Below are 21,573 nucleotides of genomic sequence, written 5' to 3'. Positions count from 1 at the left end.
ATGACTTCTAATGATCACTCTTTATCCAAAGTTCATCACTTATGAGAAAGGCTCAGGTTAATATATGAGTTTTCTCGACTTTTGAGTAATTTAGTAACCATCTAACTAGAGCATGCCAGCAGCCCCAGGAAAAGCAGACCACCCCTGAACCATGTTGGGACTAGCTGTTCAGAGTGTGGTCAAGGATGACTTTGATAATGGGATGGTTTTCTCAGGACTTTCAAATGAGGCTTCTCCACCCTCCTTCCCCAAATAAAACAAACAGGACAGAAACCCTTTGCCAAAAGGATAGAAAATCCAAAGGAATGTTTGCAAAAGGCAGATGTTCAACCACTGAGTCATCCAAGTGCCCCGAGGTGACTATAGTTAATAGTATTGTATACTTGAAATTTGCTAAGATAGTAGATCTTAGGTGTTCCTACCACATCCAAAGAAAACCAAAACAAAGCAAAAACAAAATACCTTATAACTATGTGAGGTGACAGATGTGTTAATTTGACTGTGGTAATCCTTTCACTATATATATATGTATATCAAACCATCACATTGTACACTTTAAATATATATAATTTTTTACTTGCTAATAACTCAATAAAGCTGAAAAATAAAGTAACATGTTTCATAATATAGTATGCACAATTTAAAAATACTGTGTTTTTAAGAGGAAAAACTTACTCTGTATATACCAACCACCTGAGTTTATTATTTTTATATGAAATTTGAACAAAGACCATCTTATATTCAATACCATACTGTACTTTGACCTTAACAATGAGTGAATTCAGATAAAAGGGAAAGTGAAACTTATGAAATATATATGGTACCTTCTCTTCACCATGAGTCTGGAAAGTGATATCTTGTAATGCTAAGCCAAGATCATCTCGGTATCGAGCCTGATAATTAATAAATTCCACTATCCCTTTATCAGGCCATTGTGATGGAGGCCTTTTAGACATTATCCAGGGTGCCTTAAAACAAAGAAATATTATAATAATTATATCACTATATAATTATTACCAAAATAATTTGGTACATATAAAACAAAGAAATATTATGGTAATTATCAAAAAATACATTTCCCCCAAAAAATAATTATCATGCATATAAACAAAAGTGATAGAAAACATTCGTGGATATTATAATCTCCCAAAAATAGTTTTAAATATTACCAACTTCTATAACTATAAAACTTCTCCTCTGGTTACAAGAAAAACTTGGAAATAAAATTTTAAAGGTAACAAGGCTTCCTATCTTCTGTACAGTTATTAAGAAGAATCTTCTAAAACTGCAAAGTTGCCGAAGGTAACCTGTTTGAAATTTTAGCTGAGATGAGGATAGTCTGTCATTCATTCATTGTTCTGATACTGAGTATTTACTTAATGGAGATTCATCAGTGAGCCAAACAAATACAAAGTTTTGTCCTCACAGAGCATGCAGGATGCCAGAGAGACACAGAAAGAATCACATAGCATATGTAGAACGTTAGACAATGATAAAGCTTGGAAGATGGGAGAGAGGCAAGGTTAGTAGTGGTGGTGTAATTTTAAGTAGGGTGGATAGGGAAGTCTTGGTTGGATATGATACAGGAACAAGCCATGTGGATATGGGTTGAAGTGCTTCCCAGGCAGATAACTACACATGTTGGGGTCCTGAGACAGAGGTGTGTCTGGGACATTGGAGGAACAGCAAGAGGCAGGACAGTGTGGTGTCTGGGCAGCAAGGTGAAGTGTGCTCATCAGAGGGAGTGATCACCAGTGTCAGATGACAGATTAGGCCAAGTGAGGACTGACAGGAGACCACTGGTGATCTTGACAAGGACATGTTCAGTAGAGTGGTGGGATTGGAAGCCTGTCTGGAGAGAGTCCAAAACGGAAAGAGGGAAGTATAGGTTATTCCAAAGAATTCTTCTGTACAAAGGTGCAGAGAGATGGGGTTACAGAAGAGTAAACAGAATTAGCTGAGCAATTTACTTCTTCCACGTTAAGAGTTTCTGTAACAGTATTTGTCAGACCTGCATCAAATTACATAAAGATGATTTAAAAAAAAAAATGTGTGGATGGGGGCACCTGGGTGGCTCAGTGGTTGAGCGTCTGCCTTTGGCTCAGGTCGTGATCCTGGGGTCCTGGGATCAAATCCTACATCAGGCTCCCTGTAGGGAGCCTGCTTCTCCCTCTACCTGTCTCACCTCTGTGTGTGTGTGAAAAAATACATAAATCTTAAATTTAAAAAATGTGTGGATATATATGTTTTACATGTTTTACTGTTTCTTTCAATTTGAAAATAACATATTTTAAAATTTATACATACATAAGTTTATATACAAAGAAATATATATACAAAAAATTAGAAAATATTCAAAACAATAAAATTATGTAGTGGTCACGACATGGCACTAGACTGAGTGAACCGAATACTAATCATTAGAGGTTGTGAAGGTGGATTAATCTTCCATTAAATTTGTGTGAAGAAGGAAGGTAAGACCTGGGGTAGAATCTAGGGGATGATTCAAAATTTAGGTAGGAATTGGAGGATGTAGATAATATTTTAGCATATTTATAGACGAAGAGGGGCAAGGCAGGTAGGATGCTAAGATGTAGAAAGTAAAGATGTAGAAAGTGGTTAATGGAGCAAAGTTTGACAGAAGACATGAAGAGATATTACCAAAAATACAAGTGGAAACCAGGTTTTCTATTTGAAGGAGGGATACCTCTTCCTAAGAGTTAGTTATGAGCAAAAGAGGAACATTACATGATTTAGATACCATTATCGGGAAGAAGATACAGAAATTCAGGTCAACTTTAGCATCTCCCTTGTTAATTCATTGAACTGGGAGGCAGAAATAACCCAGATAAGGAAAATATGCAGATAACTCAAATATTACACTGTATCAATAGTCTCATCCTTCTCCTTTCTAAATTATAATTAATTAAAGGGAACAAAAGAAACTGATTTATTCTCCTCCTCCTTCCCATCCGCAGAGATGTTAATGCTGAGGAAATAGGACAGAAGGTATAAACAATAAAGCAAATTCAAAAATTGCACAGACTTTAATTATTAGATAACTATACTCAGACACTTTTCACAACATAAAATTCTCACAAAATTAAATCTTAGGTTGCATATGTTACTCTACATTGATAGAGGACAAATCATTGTGCCTTCTAAAAACAGGTAATCAGGGATGGCTGGGTGGCTCAGCAGTTGAGTGTCTGCCTTCGACCCAGGGTGTGATCTCAGGGTCCCAGGATCGAGTCCTAAATCGGCTTCCTGCAAGGAGCCTGCTTCTTCCTCTGCCTCTCTCTCTCTCTCTCTTTGTGTCTCATGAATAAATAAATAAAATCTTTAAAAAAAAATAAAGACAGGTAATCATTTTTAATTTTTACATGTCTTAAAATTAAGTACTATTGCAATTCAGTTAACTCTGGTGTTTTTTCTATTTTAGTGATATATAAAATAATGGTGGATTTTAATAGATTGGGTTTCAATTTCTTTTTTTGTTTTAATATTATTTATTTATTTATGATAGACAGAGAGAGAGGCAGAGACACAGGCAGAGGGAGAAGCAGGCTCCATGCCGGGAGCCCAATGCAGGACTTGATCCCAGGACTCCAGGATCGCACTCTGGGCCAAAGGCAGGCACCAAACCACTGAGCCACCCAGGGATCCCCGGGTTTTACTTTCATTGAAAACTGAATATCATAACATGAATTTGGAAAAGCAAGTTTCACTTCAAATTTATGTTTTTAAATGTCAATTCAACGTGCATTACAATATCTTAATCTTGCATCTATTTTTAGTTATGTATTAGTGCTTACCTCTTTATTCATATTTTCATATTCACACACTCTTTCAATGGAAACTGCATTGGTTTCAATTTCACAAGCTTTCCTCACCCAAAAATTGAGAGATTGAGTAATCTGGAGGAAAAAAAGCCAAGATCTTAATAAATGGTTCTTTAGCCTTTTATTAAGGCTATTTTATTATTAAGATATTAATAATATCTTAGAAAGTTTCACTTTTCATAGTTTTCATATACTTTATCTCTTCTGATTATTTAACAACTTTAAATGTAAGCATAGTTATACATAAACACATAAGTGTTTAAGTATATTAAACTCATTCACATCATACATAACGTTTTTTTGGCTGTAGATAGAATGAGTATAGTTCAACATATGTTGAAGGAGTCCCTCCTTGGTGTAAGTAATGATGAATACCAAGACTGACAGGATATGCCTCAAGAAATGTACACCTCAAGTGAGAAAAAAGTTGTGTACAGTGTTACCTTCAACATTCCTCACCATCATTCATCAAAAGGAGGGTTCTCCTAATTTTTCACCACTCTTGTCTCCTCTTTTTTTTTTTTTAACTCTATTTTCTTCTCATTATACCCAGAAATATAGGTTGTAATTCTAGCCTAATTCTAAAAGCCAAAAAACTGTCAATTCAGTTTTTTCTCAAGTTTGGTGCCAAATCATTTGATGGCCAACTTGACTTGAACTGATATGGGGCTCTTAAAAGTCTTTATTTAACCCACTTAGGGTAAACATTCACATACTTCACTGCAGAAGAAGTCGATGGATTATTGGGTTCTGACCCAAACCTTGGCTATAGTATGTGTATCATATTTCCTTTCTACAAGCCCAAGTTCTGAATTCTGAAATGCAACTGCATTTAAGCATTTTGGATAAGGGATGAAAGGTAGGTACTCAAATCATCTAGGCTTATCTTCTAAATAATATGTAATTATATTCAGTAGCTTAAGGAATATTCTATTTTACAAAGGGCATGAACACATTCATACCACTAGTGCTTTTCAGTGTAATATAAAATACAGCTTATTAGGAAAAAACTTACAAGCAAAGTAGAGCATATATTCTCCCCAGGGTTTAGATTATCTCCTTGGTTAGGTTGGGCAAACCGGATGGACAGGCCATGGTGGAGAGAGGCCCTACCACTGTGACATTCTATAAATCTATAAGTATAGGAGAACAGGAAACTTCTAGGTAATTAGGCAATGCCATGAGTTTCTGAATCTTCTAGCATTCAGCCTGTTCTTTCTGTGAGCTAACTTAGAATTGCTGAGCCAGCTTCCTGCTAGTAGCAACAGAGGAAGAAATGAGCCTCTAGGGTAATCCAGATTTGTCTCTCATTACTTAGCTAATAGAATCTATAATTCAGACAGGCAAAGGAGCAGAGAGTTTAATTAACTGGATTATAAACATATCAAATACCACAAAATCATTATTACTTACATTTAGGGCATAGGATATGGACAAACCAACTATTGCTGAATCTATAGAATTGCCAGCCAGCACAGCAAGCAGTGCAGCAAAGAAAACCATTAAGTTGCCAAGGAATTCAAGCCTAACAGACAGCCACCTGTAATAATGGAAAATATTCCTCAACTGAGATGCAAAAGTTTTGGTGCACTTAGTATGAACTCTTCTCTGTGAAATGAAAATGTAAATATCAATAGCTGGCTGTTTGTTTTTTTGTTTTTTTCCTCACTTACTTAGAACTCAATCAAAATAGGATTGTTACAATGACGACAGATTAAAGGATTCCTCTGCATAAAAACACACTTGAGTTTTGCAGAACTTTGTTTTAAAACTTAATCAGAATTAAAAATAAAAAAGAATACTAGCTAAAATGTGCCATATTTTAAGATCCTATCAGAAAACAAATCACCTTTCCAATTACATACCCTTTTTTATATTATAAAATTAGTCTTCAAAAGTTAAAATGTGCCCAGCTATTACTTAATATTTCATTTTTCTCCTTTATGTGAAGTGATAATCTCAAATTTAAAATATGAATTATTATATGCAAATAAAATATATCCTACAAATACAAAATAAAACAGAGGATCATAACATTACTAATTCTATAGCATCCTGTATAACTTTCAAAAACTTGGAACCTGGGGTGCCTGGGTGGCTCAGCTGGTTAAGAGTTCAAATCTTGGTTTTGGGTCAGGTCATGATCTCATGGGTCATGGGATGGAGCCTTGCATCAGGCTCAGTGCTCAGCAGGGAGTGTGCTTGAAGATTCTTTCTACCCTTCTCCCTGCTTGCTCTGTTTATCTCTTTCTCTCTCAGATAAATAAATCTTAAAAAAAAAAAAAAAAAAAACTTGGGACATTATTTTCATGTAAAATAGCATGTACTTTTTATTTGAATATAAATAGATACACTAACTTAAATGTATATTAAATATTAGACATATTTAAGGCCTTCTTTTTTTAAAACAAATTAATGAAATGCCATTACAGAGCACTCTTTCCGTTTAAAAGTCGGTGCATAAGACATCTAAAAAGAGACTGGTCTTGGGCAGCCCCGGTGGTGCAGTGGTTTAGGACTGCCTGCAGCCCAGTGATCTGGAGACCCTGTGATCTGTGATCTGGAGACCCTGGATCAAGTCCCACGGCAGGCTCTCTGCATGGAGCCTGCTTCTCCCTCTGCCTGTGTCTCTGCCTCTCTCTCTCTCTCTCTCTCTGCATCTCTATGAATAAATAAATAGTAAAATCTTTTAAAAAAATAAAATAAAAATAAAAAAATAAAAAGAGACTGGTCTTGAACAAGGCATACTGATGTGACTTACCTGTTTGAAATTACATTATTATAGAAACAGACCAAGTTCTCATTCACCACCTCTTTGTTTTGCTGGATGAACCTCTGTTCATGTCCAAAGGCCCGGATGGTGGACACCCCTGATAAAGTCTCACTAAAGTGGGAAATGATAGGAGAACGAGATGCTCCTGCCAATCGTCGGATCTGCCGAGAACTCGCCACGTAGTATCTCTAACCCAAAGACAGAAAGAGGCAGTTGGAAAGATGTAATAGAAATTGCTTCACTGGTTTGAAAATGGCATGATACTTGAGTGATCCCAAAACGTGACGCTCAAATTTTAACTCCAGTACCTGTGAGTGTGGCCTCATGTAGAAATGGAATCTTTCAGATGTCATTAAAGATCTCGAGATGAGATCAGACCTGGAAATAGGGTGGGCCCACCCTAAATCCAATGCTGAGTGTCCTTGTAAGATACAGAAAAAGACAAGACAAAAAGACACAAGGAGAAAGCCATGTGAAGATGAGATTGATGTAATGTGTGCATAAGCCAAGGAAAATGCCAAGAATTGCTGACAGTCACTGGAAGCATGAAACCAATTCTCCCTCAAAGGCTCCAGAAGGAACCAATCCTGCCTACACCTTGATTTTTGACTGTTAACCTCCGAACTGTGAAAGAATAAAATTTCTGTTGTTTTAAGCTACCAAATTTGTTACAGGAGACTTAGAAATTAATACACCCTTGGAACAGTAAAAACCCAAATTCTGGACAGCATAACTAGAACAGAATTGGGCAAAGCTCCACTTTGATAATCCTTTCAAACAACCACTACTGAGTACCTACTATGGAAGAAGCACCATGTCACATGTTGGAAATATGACTAAGGAGTTAACCCATTAAATGAAGGAAGGCAACCAAAGGTACAAACAATAATATTTTTGTACCTAAATATAATTATGAGAAAAAAATTGTTTTGGCCTACAAAATAACTTCACCAGTGCAGCCATAAGTCTAATTGTCTAATCTCCTCCAACTTGGTTGACACTAATTGAGATGGGTGGACACTACAGAGCTGGAGGGAGCATGCCCTGAGTTAACTGGACCAGCATTTATCAGCTCCAGATAATCATTACCAACTGTAAATGAAAATCAAGAGTTGCCACATCTTGCAAGTTTTTCCAAGAAGATCTTTGGACCTGGAGTTTTATATAAAATTCTGATTTTAAAATATCTTTGTTTTAGTAAAAACACTGAGCAAGCTGAGCAAAAACATATCTGAAGCTACATATGGCCTGTCAACTTACAGTCTACACACTCTCTGTGTAAGTGCCCTGGAGAGCACAGAGGATTATGGCATTCTGGGACTGCAAGGAGGCTCAAGAGATTATCATAAAGAAATTTTCATAAAATTTCAGTGAATTATAGAAGTCCTGAAGTCCCTTCCATGAATCTATCGAGAGTATTTACCTTAAGAACCATTGATTTAGATCAATGCTTCTCACACTTCAGTAAAAATCACCTGGAGGATTTGTTAAAACACAAACTCTAGGTCTCACTCTGTTAGATTCTTTATTTCCTCCCAGTTTTATTAGGATGTGATTAACAAATTATATATATATATATTATTATATATATTATTACACACACGTGTGTGTCTGTGGATATATGTTGTAAAATGTGATTTTTTAAAAAAAGAAGTACAACTAGAGATTCTGATTCAGTAGGTCTGGAGTATAGTCCATAGGTCCAGGGACCCTCCTTTGCATAGCACTGATATAAAGCAAACCTTCTATTTTATAGGGAAAGCAAAGAAACCTGGAAATGGAAGTGCTGTGCCAAGCATGGGAGTCAAGAAAGTGACAAGAACTTGAGGCTACTGAATTCACTTCAGGGCTCACCCTATATAGTGTCCCCTAACAAGATATGGCTTCTAGACTATTTCCACTCCTGGTCATCCTAGTATAGTTTACCAACCATAAAACTATCATCTAAATTTTCACTTGTGATATGGGGGTTGTTTTTTTTTTTTTAAGAAGATACAATAGATTCTCAATATTATCCCTCATATCCTAGATTTTTTTCTTTTAGCCCTAAGACAGTGTCTACCCTGGAGGACTTTCAATCTCACGGGGGAGACAATTTGTGGTCTAAAAAATTGCTATAATACTAGCAGTATAATAAATCCATAATATCTAGATGAGTTTGATCTCTTTGCACTATTTTGGTGGAGAATACTTCACACAGAAATGAAATATGACCTAGGCCATGAAGGATAAGTAAGATCCAGTCAAGGCAGAGAGAATAGGGAAAACATAGGTAGTGGGAGGAATAATAATAGCTTAGGTGTAGAAATGAGAACATTATTAACATTCTCCTTTGGGCAGATCAAACTCCAATATGAATTTTAAAGCTTAAATTTTGGGAAAGCATTGAACTACCAGAACTGCATCCTTTTATGTAAACAGCCTCAAAATACTTTCATATTTAAATTAAATATGTGTTAAGAAATTTCCTTGTATACTGTGGCCCCACAGTGACATAATTTTGGAATGTGGTTGACCACATTTTAATTGGAAAACAGAGATATGTATCACAAGAGATAGATTTACTTCTTCTAGGAGTACTTTACTGATATCAGGGATAACAGGACAAAAAGGCAGTATCTGTGTCTCTTTTGGATTTACAGGCAAATTTGCTTTCTGCTAAAATGTAAATACCATAAAGATTCTGTGGAGATCATAAAAACACACGACTCTGTTCTGCTGCGGCAGGAGCACAACTGACTGACAGCCCAGCTGCTTCTGCTCTGGATCTACTACTCTATTAGCATGGAGGCCATGTAACCCACAGGTTGCTTCCAGGCAATAACTGAGTATGGAAGGCAAGGGTGCTAACGCAGGCCCATTTTGGGGTCACGTGGGATACTCCAATGGGTGACATTGGTTGTAGACTTCCCATTCATGGAGATGGATCTTTCCATAGAACTGTCCTGCAATCCAAGATTTTTCACACCCAATCCTCTTCTCTTCATCACAGGAATCAGATCTGCATCACTGTCTGAGGGCTCACTCAGCCTTCTCCTGCTCCCTCTCTTCTATCTGTTACAAGCATTCCCCAGTAACTTTCTATTAAATGGGATCCTTTTTTGAAATCTGCTTTTTAAAGAATGTGAACTAACAGTCCATTTAAGTGGGTCTAAGCCTATATTTGACTGTGAACTTATGTTATTATTACACATAAAAATCCAAGTACTTACCTGTATAGTGAAATAGAGGAAAACCAAGGGAATAACCCCTAGAATGAAGGGTGGTAAAGCTCCCCCAATGACCAAAACTGTTCCAATAACATCCAATGTACAATTCACCCAGGTCCGTAAGTAGTAATGGAAACGTATATCAATTATAAACATGTCCTGAAAAAATTGATATCAGGTCACTTTATTTTTAACTGTTCATGGTTTAAAATGAGGAGAAGAAGAAATATGTCATTCAATGTAAAAATCTTTAAGAATTACCCAGATGTGACAATCTGATGATAAATCTAACTACATGGTCTTTGCCTTCCCCAATCCACCCTCATGTATTTTCCCCCTGTGGTCAGTTGTAGTTGTTAAGAGGGCATTCTAATAACAAGATGCCTATGATCAAGCAATTTGTACTTCCCAATGACAACTACACAGCACTTTTTAAGCAGAATGCTTAAAATCCAGTTATCTTCATATAGACTTATATTTTCTTTACTTCTCAGCCCAAACCCATGATTCTCAAGCTGAGTGTATGTAAGAATTGTAGTAGTAGACACCAGAGCACATATGCTTTTTGGATTCTTTCAGCAATTTTCAAGGGTTATTTTTTGTCTGAAAGATGTGATGCTGCTAGACATCAATTATAAATTTCCCAAGAATTAGAAATAAAAAACAAGAAAATCTATACTAAACATAATCCCATCTTTTCAGGGTGATTTTTTTTAGTACCTTTTTACAAGGTACTAAATATGGATCATTTTTAGGTATGCTATTCAGCAAGGTGTGGTTTTACTTACCTTGGTGAACCGATTGATGATCTGGCCTATGGGATTGGTTTCAAAAAACCTGAGCGGGAGGTGCAGCACATTATCCAATAGTTGAGCATGCAAAGTTCGAGAGGCAGCCAGGGATCCTCTGGTGAGTATATAGGCTCCAGAGCAGACAAAGAGACCTAAACACAAATTGTTATCAGAGATATGTTAACCTCTTAAAGGAATTTTGTACCTTAACTCTCAAAAAGTTGCTTATCATAGCATTTTTTTTTACATGGAAAACTCAAAGAATAAACTTAACAATGTGTAATTGTAGAACAGACTAAGTATAGATATATATGGTGCATTGATAGCAAATATAGACACTCTGATGGGTTGCCATCTTATCAAAGAAGGGTGCTCCTTATTCATAAGCATAGGGCCTAGAGAAATACACAAAACGTAACGGAATGAACAGGTTCACAGAACACTAGCAATCCATTAATTTTGTGATACGGTAGTTACCGGTGCTGCTAGTCAAATATTTTTAGTTCTCTTAGCTTCTAGATCCATGGTAAAGTTGTTTTTGGCCTCCTTGTGATTTATGGAACCTTATGAAGAGTTCTGAATAAATTGAAGGAGAAACAATAACTAATACTGGGTTACAGCATTTAATCGCTGTTATTAGAACTGCTAAAGTTTATTACCTTTGCATAGTGCTTGCCAACATTTATAATGGTCTGGAATTGCTTTTCAACTTGGGTGCCAAGAATAAGCAGAGTCCTTTTCCTGCTGACCCACAATGAACACATGGTATGAGTAAGGAATAAATAAATAAATAAATAAATAAATAAATAAATAAATAAATAAATATTTATATATAATATATAAATTTATATATAATATACATAAATTAAATATACACATTTAATTTAATATTTATTTATTTATTCCTTCCTTCATTTATGGGTCTCAGCTACTGAGATTTGGTTGGTGGAAGGGTTGTTCTTGCAACAACTGAAAAGACATACATATAAATAATAAGCATAGAGCTTTAGTGGAAGAGGTTGAAATAGTTGTCAGCTTCTATTGAGTATTGTTACCTGCATTTGACAAACTATGACAAGAAAGAGACAAGCTCATCAAAGAGCTATCAGTGTGTGAGAAGAAATGAAAGGACAAAAAGTTCTCAAATTAAAGAACTTGTAGGGCTGGAAGAAGACATGCTTTGATACAGTGACTGGTGAAAGATGGATATGTGACTCAAATTGTTTCAAGGAGAGTAACTCCATGGATTTTTATAGAAGGAAGTTCTTTGAGACAGAACATTTCCTTTTTTTTTTTTAATTTTTTTTTTTTAAGATAGTCACAGAGAGAGAGAGAGAGAGAGAGGCAGAGACATAGGCAGAGGGAGAAGCAGGCTCCATGCACCGGGAGCCCGATGTGGGATTTGATCCCAGGTCTCCAGGATCGCACCCTGGGCCAAAGGCAGGCGCCGAACCGCTGTGCCACCCAGGGATCTCGAGACAGAACATTTCCAACACCACTTGAAGCCTGAGAATTAAGCCAATGAAGACAGTAAGTAGAGCTGATAAATAAAGAGCAGTGGATATTTCTTTGGAGCACAGGGATGGAGTACATAGAAAGACCTATGCCTGGATTTTTCAGTTTGAGGAGTCAATAAATTTCCATGTTACTTAAGCTAGTTTGCTCTGAATCACAGAAGATACACAACTGCTTCCTTGTGCTCTAATACACAAAACTGCTAATACTGCCAGTGTGATTCTTACTCCTTTATGTATGTTTAGAACAAAACAAAACAATGATAGTTGACCCTGACTATCTTAAAGTATTTCAGCTAATTCCTTTATATTTTAAATAATATCAAATGCTGTTGTTAAATGATTTTTTAGTCTTAAATATTTTCTATTTTTTTCTACCTCACTCCCCTCGTACTTGTTTCTTCCCCTTCAAAAACAGAGTGCCACCCTCTTTCCTCAAATAAATATTCAATATTTATATTGCCACTAAACATACATTATGCATGAAGTTCACCACTTTTTTCATATTTCTAGTTTTCTATGCAACAAGCACTAATTTATTTCCAAACACTTCAATAGTCAGCAAATGTCTTCTGAATATATTCAAACTCATTAGATATTCTATTATTTCCTTCATCGTATTTAGCCCCTTCCTCTTTGGAACCTAGACTACTCTCTTGGCTCTTTCTTTCCACTCTTAATTGGAATGGTTGAAAGATCAGACACTTGCATTCTTCAGATATGGGAAATGTTAAATATTATGAATTTGATCACTCACTTGCATTTACTAAAGAAGTTATTACATGAATGTTGAACTTCCTGGATTATTCCTCTAATGTTCTTATTATCATTTTCCATCTATTTTTTTGATGTTATACATCTAGGATAATTTCTTCTAATTTATCTTCTCACACTTGTATAGTCTCTTTTAAATTCTTTAAATGTTTCAAGAATTTTTTGTCTAAAATTGAACTTATTTCAGCATATTTTTGCACTTGTTTTGTGGATATAATATTTTGAATCTCTGAAGACATTAATTTGGGATTTTAAGCTTCTATTTCAAATAGGATTGTTTTATTTCTGGACTTCATCGCTTTATTTTTAGCACTTATTTATACTGTTGGTTTGATTAAAATACACAACTATCATCATTATCAGTTTAAACATATGAGATAAACATCAGGTTAATTAATAGAGGTACCTGGTGTGGCTTCCTTCTGCTATTGCACACACTAATTTCCTCCAACATTTTTTCCTCTAAATGAAAGGGATTGCTTCAAATTCCACATAAGTGGGCAGACATGACACAGAGAGTCTGAATATTGGGATCCAGACATGTAAGCTGGAGCTTCTCCAAAAGCCACTTAAGGAGAATTTCTTCTATCTATGCCACACTTACTAGGAACCCTAATTTCCTCATTAAACATCAGCTTTCTAGTTCTCACTGTACTTTTACAATGTTGTTGCGGTGCATCTGATGGTGGTGATAGTGGTGGATTTTGTAGGAGAGACAAATGAGCCAAAAGAACAACGGTCTAGTGACTTATTTTGATTATTTCCATGCAGCTCAATCCTACTCTCTACCCAGGACTATGAGTTTAGTGTTTCTCCACTGCTCAAATGAACATCTCTCTCTTGGGGTACAGCTTCTCCCCTCTCTGTTCTGGGCTGCAGGTTCTTCTACCCATGATTAACTATCAGCTTAACTGCTGATGTAGAAATGTATCACTCTGAAATCTTCTGAAGTCTTTCCTTCTATATTTTTTCACTGTCATTTCAGTGGAATTTTGTGAGGTAAGTAAAGCAGATGATCCACTCACTCATCTTAAACTAGAAGCAGGAGTGTACTCTTTAAACTTTGCACTTTGAAACTAGAGTGCCTATATTTTTCACATTGGATTGGAGAAAGGAAGTTCCTAGCAATGAGGCTTAAAATACAATACATTGAGGATGTTTAGACTGTCCTAGAGATTCTAAGGAGAATAGCTGGGGCCCCTGAAAAAATGTTTGGAACTATTTCTTATTTAGAAAATGAAGTAAGCGTTTTATTATTGTTAAAAAATATATATATCTAACATTGTGCTTTGAGCTCCAGTTTCTTTTGAATGTTAGTGTTCTATGTTATTCATAGTAGGTCTGTGATATTAAATGTGATAATGCTATTTATGCTTTAAAGCACCCCTGCCTGCCTGTTTTATTTTGTGAGCTATGATGATGTAAGTGAATACAGCCTGCTCTTCATTGGACAGGATTCTGTAAGATGCAGATGTGGTCTACTGAAAAACTCAGAAATTATATATTTTCATTTCTTAGGGTTACCCACTTATAGAAAACTTATAATTGCACCTAATAATGTCTTTAGAAAATTTAAACTTTTTAATGCAAAAAAATTAAAAATGAAAACATTAAGGATTCTTATTTATTTATTTATTTATTTATTCATTTATTTATAATAAGCTGCAGGCCCAGTGTAGGGTCCAACACGGAGCTTGAAATCATGACCTTAAGGTCAAGATCTGAGTTGAGATTACCCAGGTGTCCTGGGAAGATTCATATTTTAATGACTAAAGACCACTCTACACAAAAATCCAATCAGGAAAAAATCCTTTTGATTAGACTGCATAATCTGTTGCTTCATTACAAAATACTTCCTATATCTACTGATAGTTAATTAAAAATAAAAGAGTCTCTTCAGCAAATGTTGGAAAAACTGGATAGCAATATGCAAAAGAATGAAACTGGACCACTTTCTTACACCATACACAAAAATAAATTCTAAATAGATTAAAAGACCTAAACTTGAGACCTGAAGCTATAAAAATCCTAAAGGAGAACACAGGCAGTAACCTCTTTGACATCAGCCATAGCAATCTCTTACTAGATATGTCTCTTGAGGAAGGGAAACAAAAGCAAAAATAAACTACTGGGACTTCATAAAAATAAAAAGCCTCTGCACAGTGAAAGAAGAATCAACAAAATGAAAAGGCAACTGATATAATGGGAGAAGATATTTGCAAATCACATATCTGATCAAGAGTTAGTATCCAAAATATGAAGAACTTAAAAAACTCAACAGCCGGGATCCCTGGGTGGCTCAGGGGTTCAGCACCTGCCTTTGGCCCAGGGTGTGATCCTGGAGTCCCGGGATTGAGTCCTGCGTCAGGCTCCCAGCATGGTGCCTGCTTCTCCCTCTGCCTGTGTCTCTGTTCCCCTCTCTCTCTCTCTCTCTCTATCATGAATAAATAAATAAAGTCTTTAAAAAAATTCAACACCCAAAAAACAAATAATCCAATTAAAAAATGGGCAGAAGACCTGAATAGGCATTTTTTACAAAGAAGACAGACAGATGGCCAATAGACATGGAAAAGATGCGCAACATCACTTGTCACCAGGCAAATGCAAATCAAAACTACAATGAGATGTCACCTCAAACCTGTCAGGATGGCTAAAACCAACAATACAAGAAACAACAGGTGTTGGTGAGGATGTGGAGAAAAGAGGAACCCTCTTACATTCTTGGTGAGAATGCAAAGTGGTGTAGCGACTCTGGAAAACAGTATGGATGTTCCTCAAAAAGTTAAAAAAAAAAAAAGAAAGAAAGAAATACTCTATGATGGAGCAATTATGTTAAGTATTTACCCAAAGGATACCAAAATGCCAATTTGAAGGGATACATACAACCTGATGTTTACAGCACCATCATCTACCATAGCCAAATTATGGAAAGAGCCCAAATGTCTTTATCCATTGAATGGATAAAGAGGTTGTGGTATGTACATGTACACACACACAATATGCTGGAATATTACTCACTCATAAAAGTAGAATGAAATCTTGCCATTTGCAAGGATGTGGATGAAGCTAGAGAATATTATACTAAGCAAAATAAGTCAGAGAAAGATAAAGACCATATAATTTTATATGTGGAAGTTAAGAAACAAAACAGATGAATATAGGGAAAAAACAGAGACGAACTAGAAAATAGACTCTTAACTGTAGAGAACAAACTGAGAGTTACAGGAGGGGAGATGGGCAGGAGGATGAGTTAAATAAATGATAGGTACTAAGGAGTGCACCTGTAATGAGCCCTGGATGTTATATGTAAGTGATAAATCACTAAATTTTAAACTGAAATTAATGTTAAGCTGTATATAAGTGACCTGGAATTTAAATAAAAACTTGATAAAGATAGAAAGATACATGGCAAGTAAAAAAAATGTTGTACACTTTATTTATTTTTTTTTGACCGTGCACAGTCTTTTATTTCTTTAGGACTCAAATTCCACGTGGACGGGGTCAGGCTTGGTTCTGGGGACGGGACAGGGGTGGGGGGCTGGAGTCGGGCTGTCGGTCACTTGAGCCGGAAGCGGCGTTCTCAATACATTACGAGGTGCAGCCTCTTGCTCCGACGCCTCTTGAGCCCCTCGATGTATCGCTGCAGGTGCTTGGTCAGGAAGTGATCCGGGCCATCCCTGACCGGCAGCCTGGAGGACAGAGCTCCACTCAGAGCAGTGAGCAGGGCATGGGCTCCCCAGCAGCGGCGCTGCATGTGAGATTTGAGGAACCGCGGGTGACTTGGGGTGGCACGAACGCTTGGCACTCGGTTCTGTGTTAGTCTGGAAACTGGATCTCCAAGGTGCTGGGCCCTGACAGGTTTTTTTAAGGGTCAAGTTATACACCTGTACGCTAAACAGATGGGGGATGTGGAGGAGGATGAGAGTGTTGAGGTGGAGCAATGGTGAGGACAAGGTTAGAGTGTTGCAGGCCTAAACTGTGGTAGCTGGCAGCTCTGTGGACACCTCCTGGGCCACCTACTCTAAGCAATTAGCCAGCAACCCTGTCTTATATTATAAGCAGGGCAAAGGAGGGGACTTTTACCCAAATAATCCATTGTCCAGTGGTTCCTCGTAGCACCCGAGGGAGGGAGCCAAGGTCACACAAAGACTAGGGAGTGTAGAAACAGCTTTAGAAAAGCCGCATTAGCTAGAGAGGGGCTGCATTAAGGCTGGAGCCCAGGCCCCTGAAAGTCACCCATGCTTTCCTGACTGGGTGTCCCTGTGCCCAGTCCCCCCATTTTTTACTTTTGGTAGGGCTCCTGGAATACTTGTGGGTGTTAGGGGAATCTGACAAGGCATGCACATCCTGAAACCCCACTCCCAGAGGCCCAAGCCCTGCAAAATCCCCCAGGGTCTCTTGTGGGAGCTGGGGGGGAAGTGCTCACTCCAGAGGGCTTTGGTGAGGATTTCCAGAGCTTCATTCTCCACGACTTCCATCAGAGGCAGCGGCAGCCTGTTCTGCTGCTCTATCCAGTAGGCTCCATGGGGTGTGTGCCTCGACATACTGAGCCAGGACTCTGAGGAAGATACTTCGGTCTCGGTCTTGGAATCGACGTCTTCCTCTAAATGGCTTCCCAGGATGCTGCCCCGACGCAGCTCCATCTCCAAAGACAAGTGCCCGTGGAGATCCCCCGGCCTGCAGCCGACCTTGTCCTCTCCGTCCTCCCGTTCTTCCCAGCCACCACCCGACTCGCGGCCGGCCTTCCGACTGTACCCCCGGCGAGTCTTGCTGCCCAGGCTGCTGCCCTCCGCGTCCGAGTCATCGCAGATCTTGGACCGCGGCACATTCAGCTTCGGCTGCGACAGCGTGGCCCTGGTCCACAGATTCCGGGTGTCCTTGTCTGGGCTCGAGTCGTCTGAGCCCTGGTACCCAAAGGCGCTCTGAAAGGCTTTTCCTCCATGGTTCCGCCCAACGGACCCCGTCGCCACCTGTTGTACACTTTAAACTAATATTACATTATATGTAACTAACTGGAATTTATTTTTTTAAGATTTTATTTATTTATTCACGAGAGACACAGAGAGAGAGAGAGAGAGAGAGGCAGAGACACAGGCAGAGGGAGAAGCAGGCTCTATGCAGGGAGCCCGATGTGGAACTCGATCCCGGGACTCCAGGATCACGCCCTGGGCTGAAGGCAGACGCTCAACCGCTGAGCCACCCGGGCTGCCCACTAACTGGAATTTAAATAAAAAAATAAATTTTTAAAATTCTGATTAAAAAAGTAAGACTTTACAAAAGTAAAATTGTGAACAATGAACTGTCATACCTTGTGTAGTATAGGAAATGATATTTGCTCACTCAAAATATCCTTCAAAGTAAAAAAAACAAAAACAAAAAACAAAGTATATTGAATTTCCCCTAAACTTGTAACATGAGCTTCTGGATTGGTATGAGTTTAACTCTTGTATGAACATGTGATAGACACAGATATAGAGATATCTGTATACATGGATGTTTCTTTTGCTGTTCAGAATTCTAGATTGTTATTTCTATTCTTTCCTCAATGAGTTGCAAATTGCAAACCAATAGACTTGGCTCTTATTGATTAAAAACCAAACACATTATATTTCTCATACTGTATTCCTTATATCTCATTTTAGTCATTAACAACATCTCTTTCCCCAATGAATAATGTTAATGGAATGGCAAAATAAACAAATATGCCTCATAATATTTGCAGGCTTTTTGATGCAGACACTTACAAGCAATACAATGGCCACACAGTAAATACAGGAAAGAAGAAAAGAGAAGCAAAGTCCTAAGTTTCATACTTTTTATCTTCATTTTTTTTTTACCAAATGCATGTATCTCTTTATGTTTTCCCTAATGAATATCCTTAGATAGTATGACTTCCACATATTATTTTCTTGTTTGAATTTATTATCATGTTCCTTCAAGGTGCCTTTCCTTCCTCTTACAAACACACACAAAATATTTGTACTTTAAAATCTGTTTATTTCTACCATACTTTTGAATATGTTTTTTTTCTTCCAAATCACCTAACTTCTTTGAAGAACAATATGTATCTACTCCTTAATTATCAATTGTTCAACTATCCACAATCTATATTCTCTTCCTGTCTTTTTCTTGATGATGCATCTTTGACTATAATCATAGGTCTATTCTCAATTTTTTTTCTTCTTAACATTTCTGCACCATTTCAGAACCATTGAGAACTTCTTTGAAACATTACCTTTCTTTTTTCTTTTTTTTTTTTTTTTTGGCTTTTGTTACATAATACTTTCCACTTGGAAGGATATGTATCATTATATAGGGTTTTCCACAGTACATTCCATGGAAAACAAGTTGCTCAAGATATTGATAGACCACACAAGAAAAACATTTTTTTTCACGGTCAAATGGATTTGAGAAATATTGGGTTAGATGGAACTAAACAAGTCAGTTTATTGTAGAATATCTCAAAATTTTTAGTAAAAGGAAAGAAAGAAGATTCCAGATGCACAGAAAAATATAGTTATCAGTTTTCCAGACCTACTGAACTACAAAAACTTATATTTATGGAGCATCTCTAGTGCTTCATGTAAAACTCCTTTGGAAATGTTAATTTACTGCTTAAGAAAATAGTTTGGGGAATCGGGTACACATGGATACAAATCCTGGCTCTGAAACCTTTTATCTGTAGGACTTTGTGCATAGTATTCATTTCCACTACTGTTAAATAATAGCTAACATTTACTGCACTCTTGCTATATGCTCAGCACTTTTCTGTAAGCTCTATACATATTAGCTAATTCAATTTATTGTAGCAATATTTAGGTAGAAATTTTCTACATTCTAGAAATGATAAAATTAAAAGTTTAAGTAACATGTCCAAGGTTTAAAGAATCCCTCATTAGAATATATGTTAAATGAATGAATAAATTAGTTTAAACCATATGAAATTACCATTTTTGTGGACCATAAAAGGTGAAACAAAGGCAATTTCATGTGTTTTACCCTCTATAACTAAAATGATTTGGGTTTCCAGGAACAGAGCAAGCCTTCACATTATTGTGTTTTTGTGTTTTGGGTGTGTTTTTGTTGTTGTTGTTTTGTTTTGTTTTATTTTTTTTTTGTTTATCTGTTGATCAGGAATTTATCTCTGCTCAATTTCCCTGAAGTCAGTCTCCTAACTGGCTGTACATGGGCATTCCCTAAGTACCTATCATTCACCCCTGTGGCTTTTAATCCCCATTCATGGTGATCACATCTTCTCTTATGGCTCATTCGTTCTCTTTTACAATGGCTCCCTATCTCGGTAGAACCACAGAGCTAGAGTGTTAGAGATTGGAGATAATGTACAAATGATTTAGTCTAAGCCCTCCATTTTACAAATATATGATGAACTCTGCTTCCCAATTCCAGACAGGCACTTAAATTTGCCTACTGGAAGAAAAAAAGTAGAGAAATGCATCTACACTTTCTATTAAATGTATCCAAAATTGAATTCACCATTGAATTGAGTTGAAGTCAACTGAATTCTCTGTCCCACCAATTAAGACTTTATCCTGGTTTCCTCATTTTTGTCTTCATCATTCCCTCAGTTACTCAAGTTGAACTTCAAAACCATGAATGAGGCCTTTTTCCTAGTTTTAAATCACTCATTCTTACATATGTTTTCGCTGCAATGTCTTTCCTAACTATCCTTTTCTCCAATTGCATTGCCATTCTCTGACCATTCCTTTGTTGTTCATTTATTTTCCTCCATCTTTTATTCATCAATCCCATTCCACTCTCTACTTGTTGGTTAGCACTGGACTAGATGCTTTGCGTGACATGGAGATAGATCAGAGAAGAGATCTATGTTAGATTATCTCCCATCCAGACTTCCACCTGAAAGATACTCAATTATTCCTTCCCTATCAATCCCAAATTCTCGCTGTTCTTTGATTTAATCCCTCCACTAAAAGTACATCTTTCTTTTTCATCATGGCTAATTCATCCTTAGTCTGAAAAATAACCCTAGTTCACCTCTTTTCCCTCAAATTCTCAAAGTTTCCCACTTGTCTTTCCAACTATCATCTCTAACAAACCTCCAAACTACCTTCCCACCTCTAGTTTCCCTACTATCCTATACCAAATAACTTTAAGACCACTCAAACTGGCACTCTCACTCATGCCCCTTTCTTTCCCCACCCCTGTCTTTACTCACATCTTTCTCTCTGCTTCTGTCACCTGTGCTCCTTCTCTGTAACCTCAGCTTCACAAAATTCAAACCACTCTTTTAGTTTCACCTCAAATGACAACTATTCCTTGGAAATTATCTTAACTCTCAAATAGGGCTTTTTCCTGCTCTGTGTCCTTGCAGGTTTTCTTTACTACTTTTATAGCACTTATTGCTTGCCACGTAGTTTTAGACTTTATTTACAATGTAGTTTTTAACTGACTCACTTCCTGATCTTCATACCAATCACAAGTCTCACACATACTGTGAGTAGCCACGTAGTCAAGACTTTTGAGTCCTGAATGACTTAGTACGTGGGCCTCAGTTTCCTTGGCTGTAAAATAGGAATAATAACAACTTTCCAAATACTTTTTGTCAAGAATAAATGAGATAAATACATTATTTAATGTGAGCAGTGTAGCAGACACACAAGTGTTGGTTTACTTTCTCAAATATGATGAATT

General features: G+C 37.1%; 1 protein-coding gene across 5 annotated transcripts in view; it reads right to left on the bottom strand.

The window, feature by feature from the left end:
- The window catches only part of LOC140621471 (multidrug resistance-associated protein 1-like), an 86,953-nt gene that overhangs the window by 4,266 nt on the left and 61,114 nt on the right, over positions 1-21,573 (bottom strand). For 3 of the 5 annotated variants that reach the window (XM_072806552.1, XM_072806556.1, XM_072806554.1), the window contains 6 exons: positions 10,613-10,767; positions 9,828-9,983; positions 6,604-6,803; positions 5,256-5,382; positions 3,816-3,917; positions 825-968 (listed from right to left, as the gene is read on the bottom strand). In XM_072806552.1, the coding sequence (XP_072662653.1) occupies positions 825-968; positions 3,816-3,917; positions 5,256-5,382; positions 6,604-6,803; positions 9,828-9,983; positions 10,613-10,767 (884 nt within the window). Of the gene's footprint in view, positions 1-824; positions 969-3,815; positions 3,918-4,857; positions 4,976-5,255; positions 5,383-6,603; positions 6,804-9,827; positions 9,984-10,612; positions 10,768-21,573 lie in introns of all 5 variants that reach the window. The other 2 variants (XM_072806553.1, XM_072806557.1) reach the window with 2 other exon arrangements.

Source organism: Canis lupus, chromosome 30, assembly GCF_048164855.1.
Source record: "Canis lupus baileyi chromosome 30, mCanLup2.hap1, whole genome shotgun sequence".
Classification (NCBI taxonomy): Eukaryota; Metazoa; Chordata; class Mammalia; order Carnivora; family Canidae; genus Canis; species Canis lupus.
The sequence above is the reverse complement of the archived record's forward strand: the minus strand, read 5'-3'. Positions and strand labels throughout refer to the sequence as shown.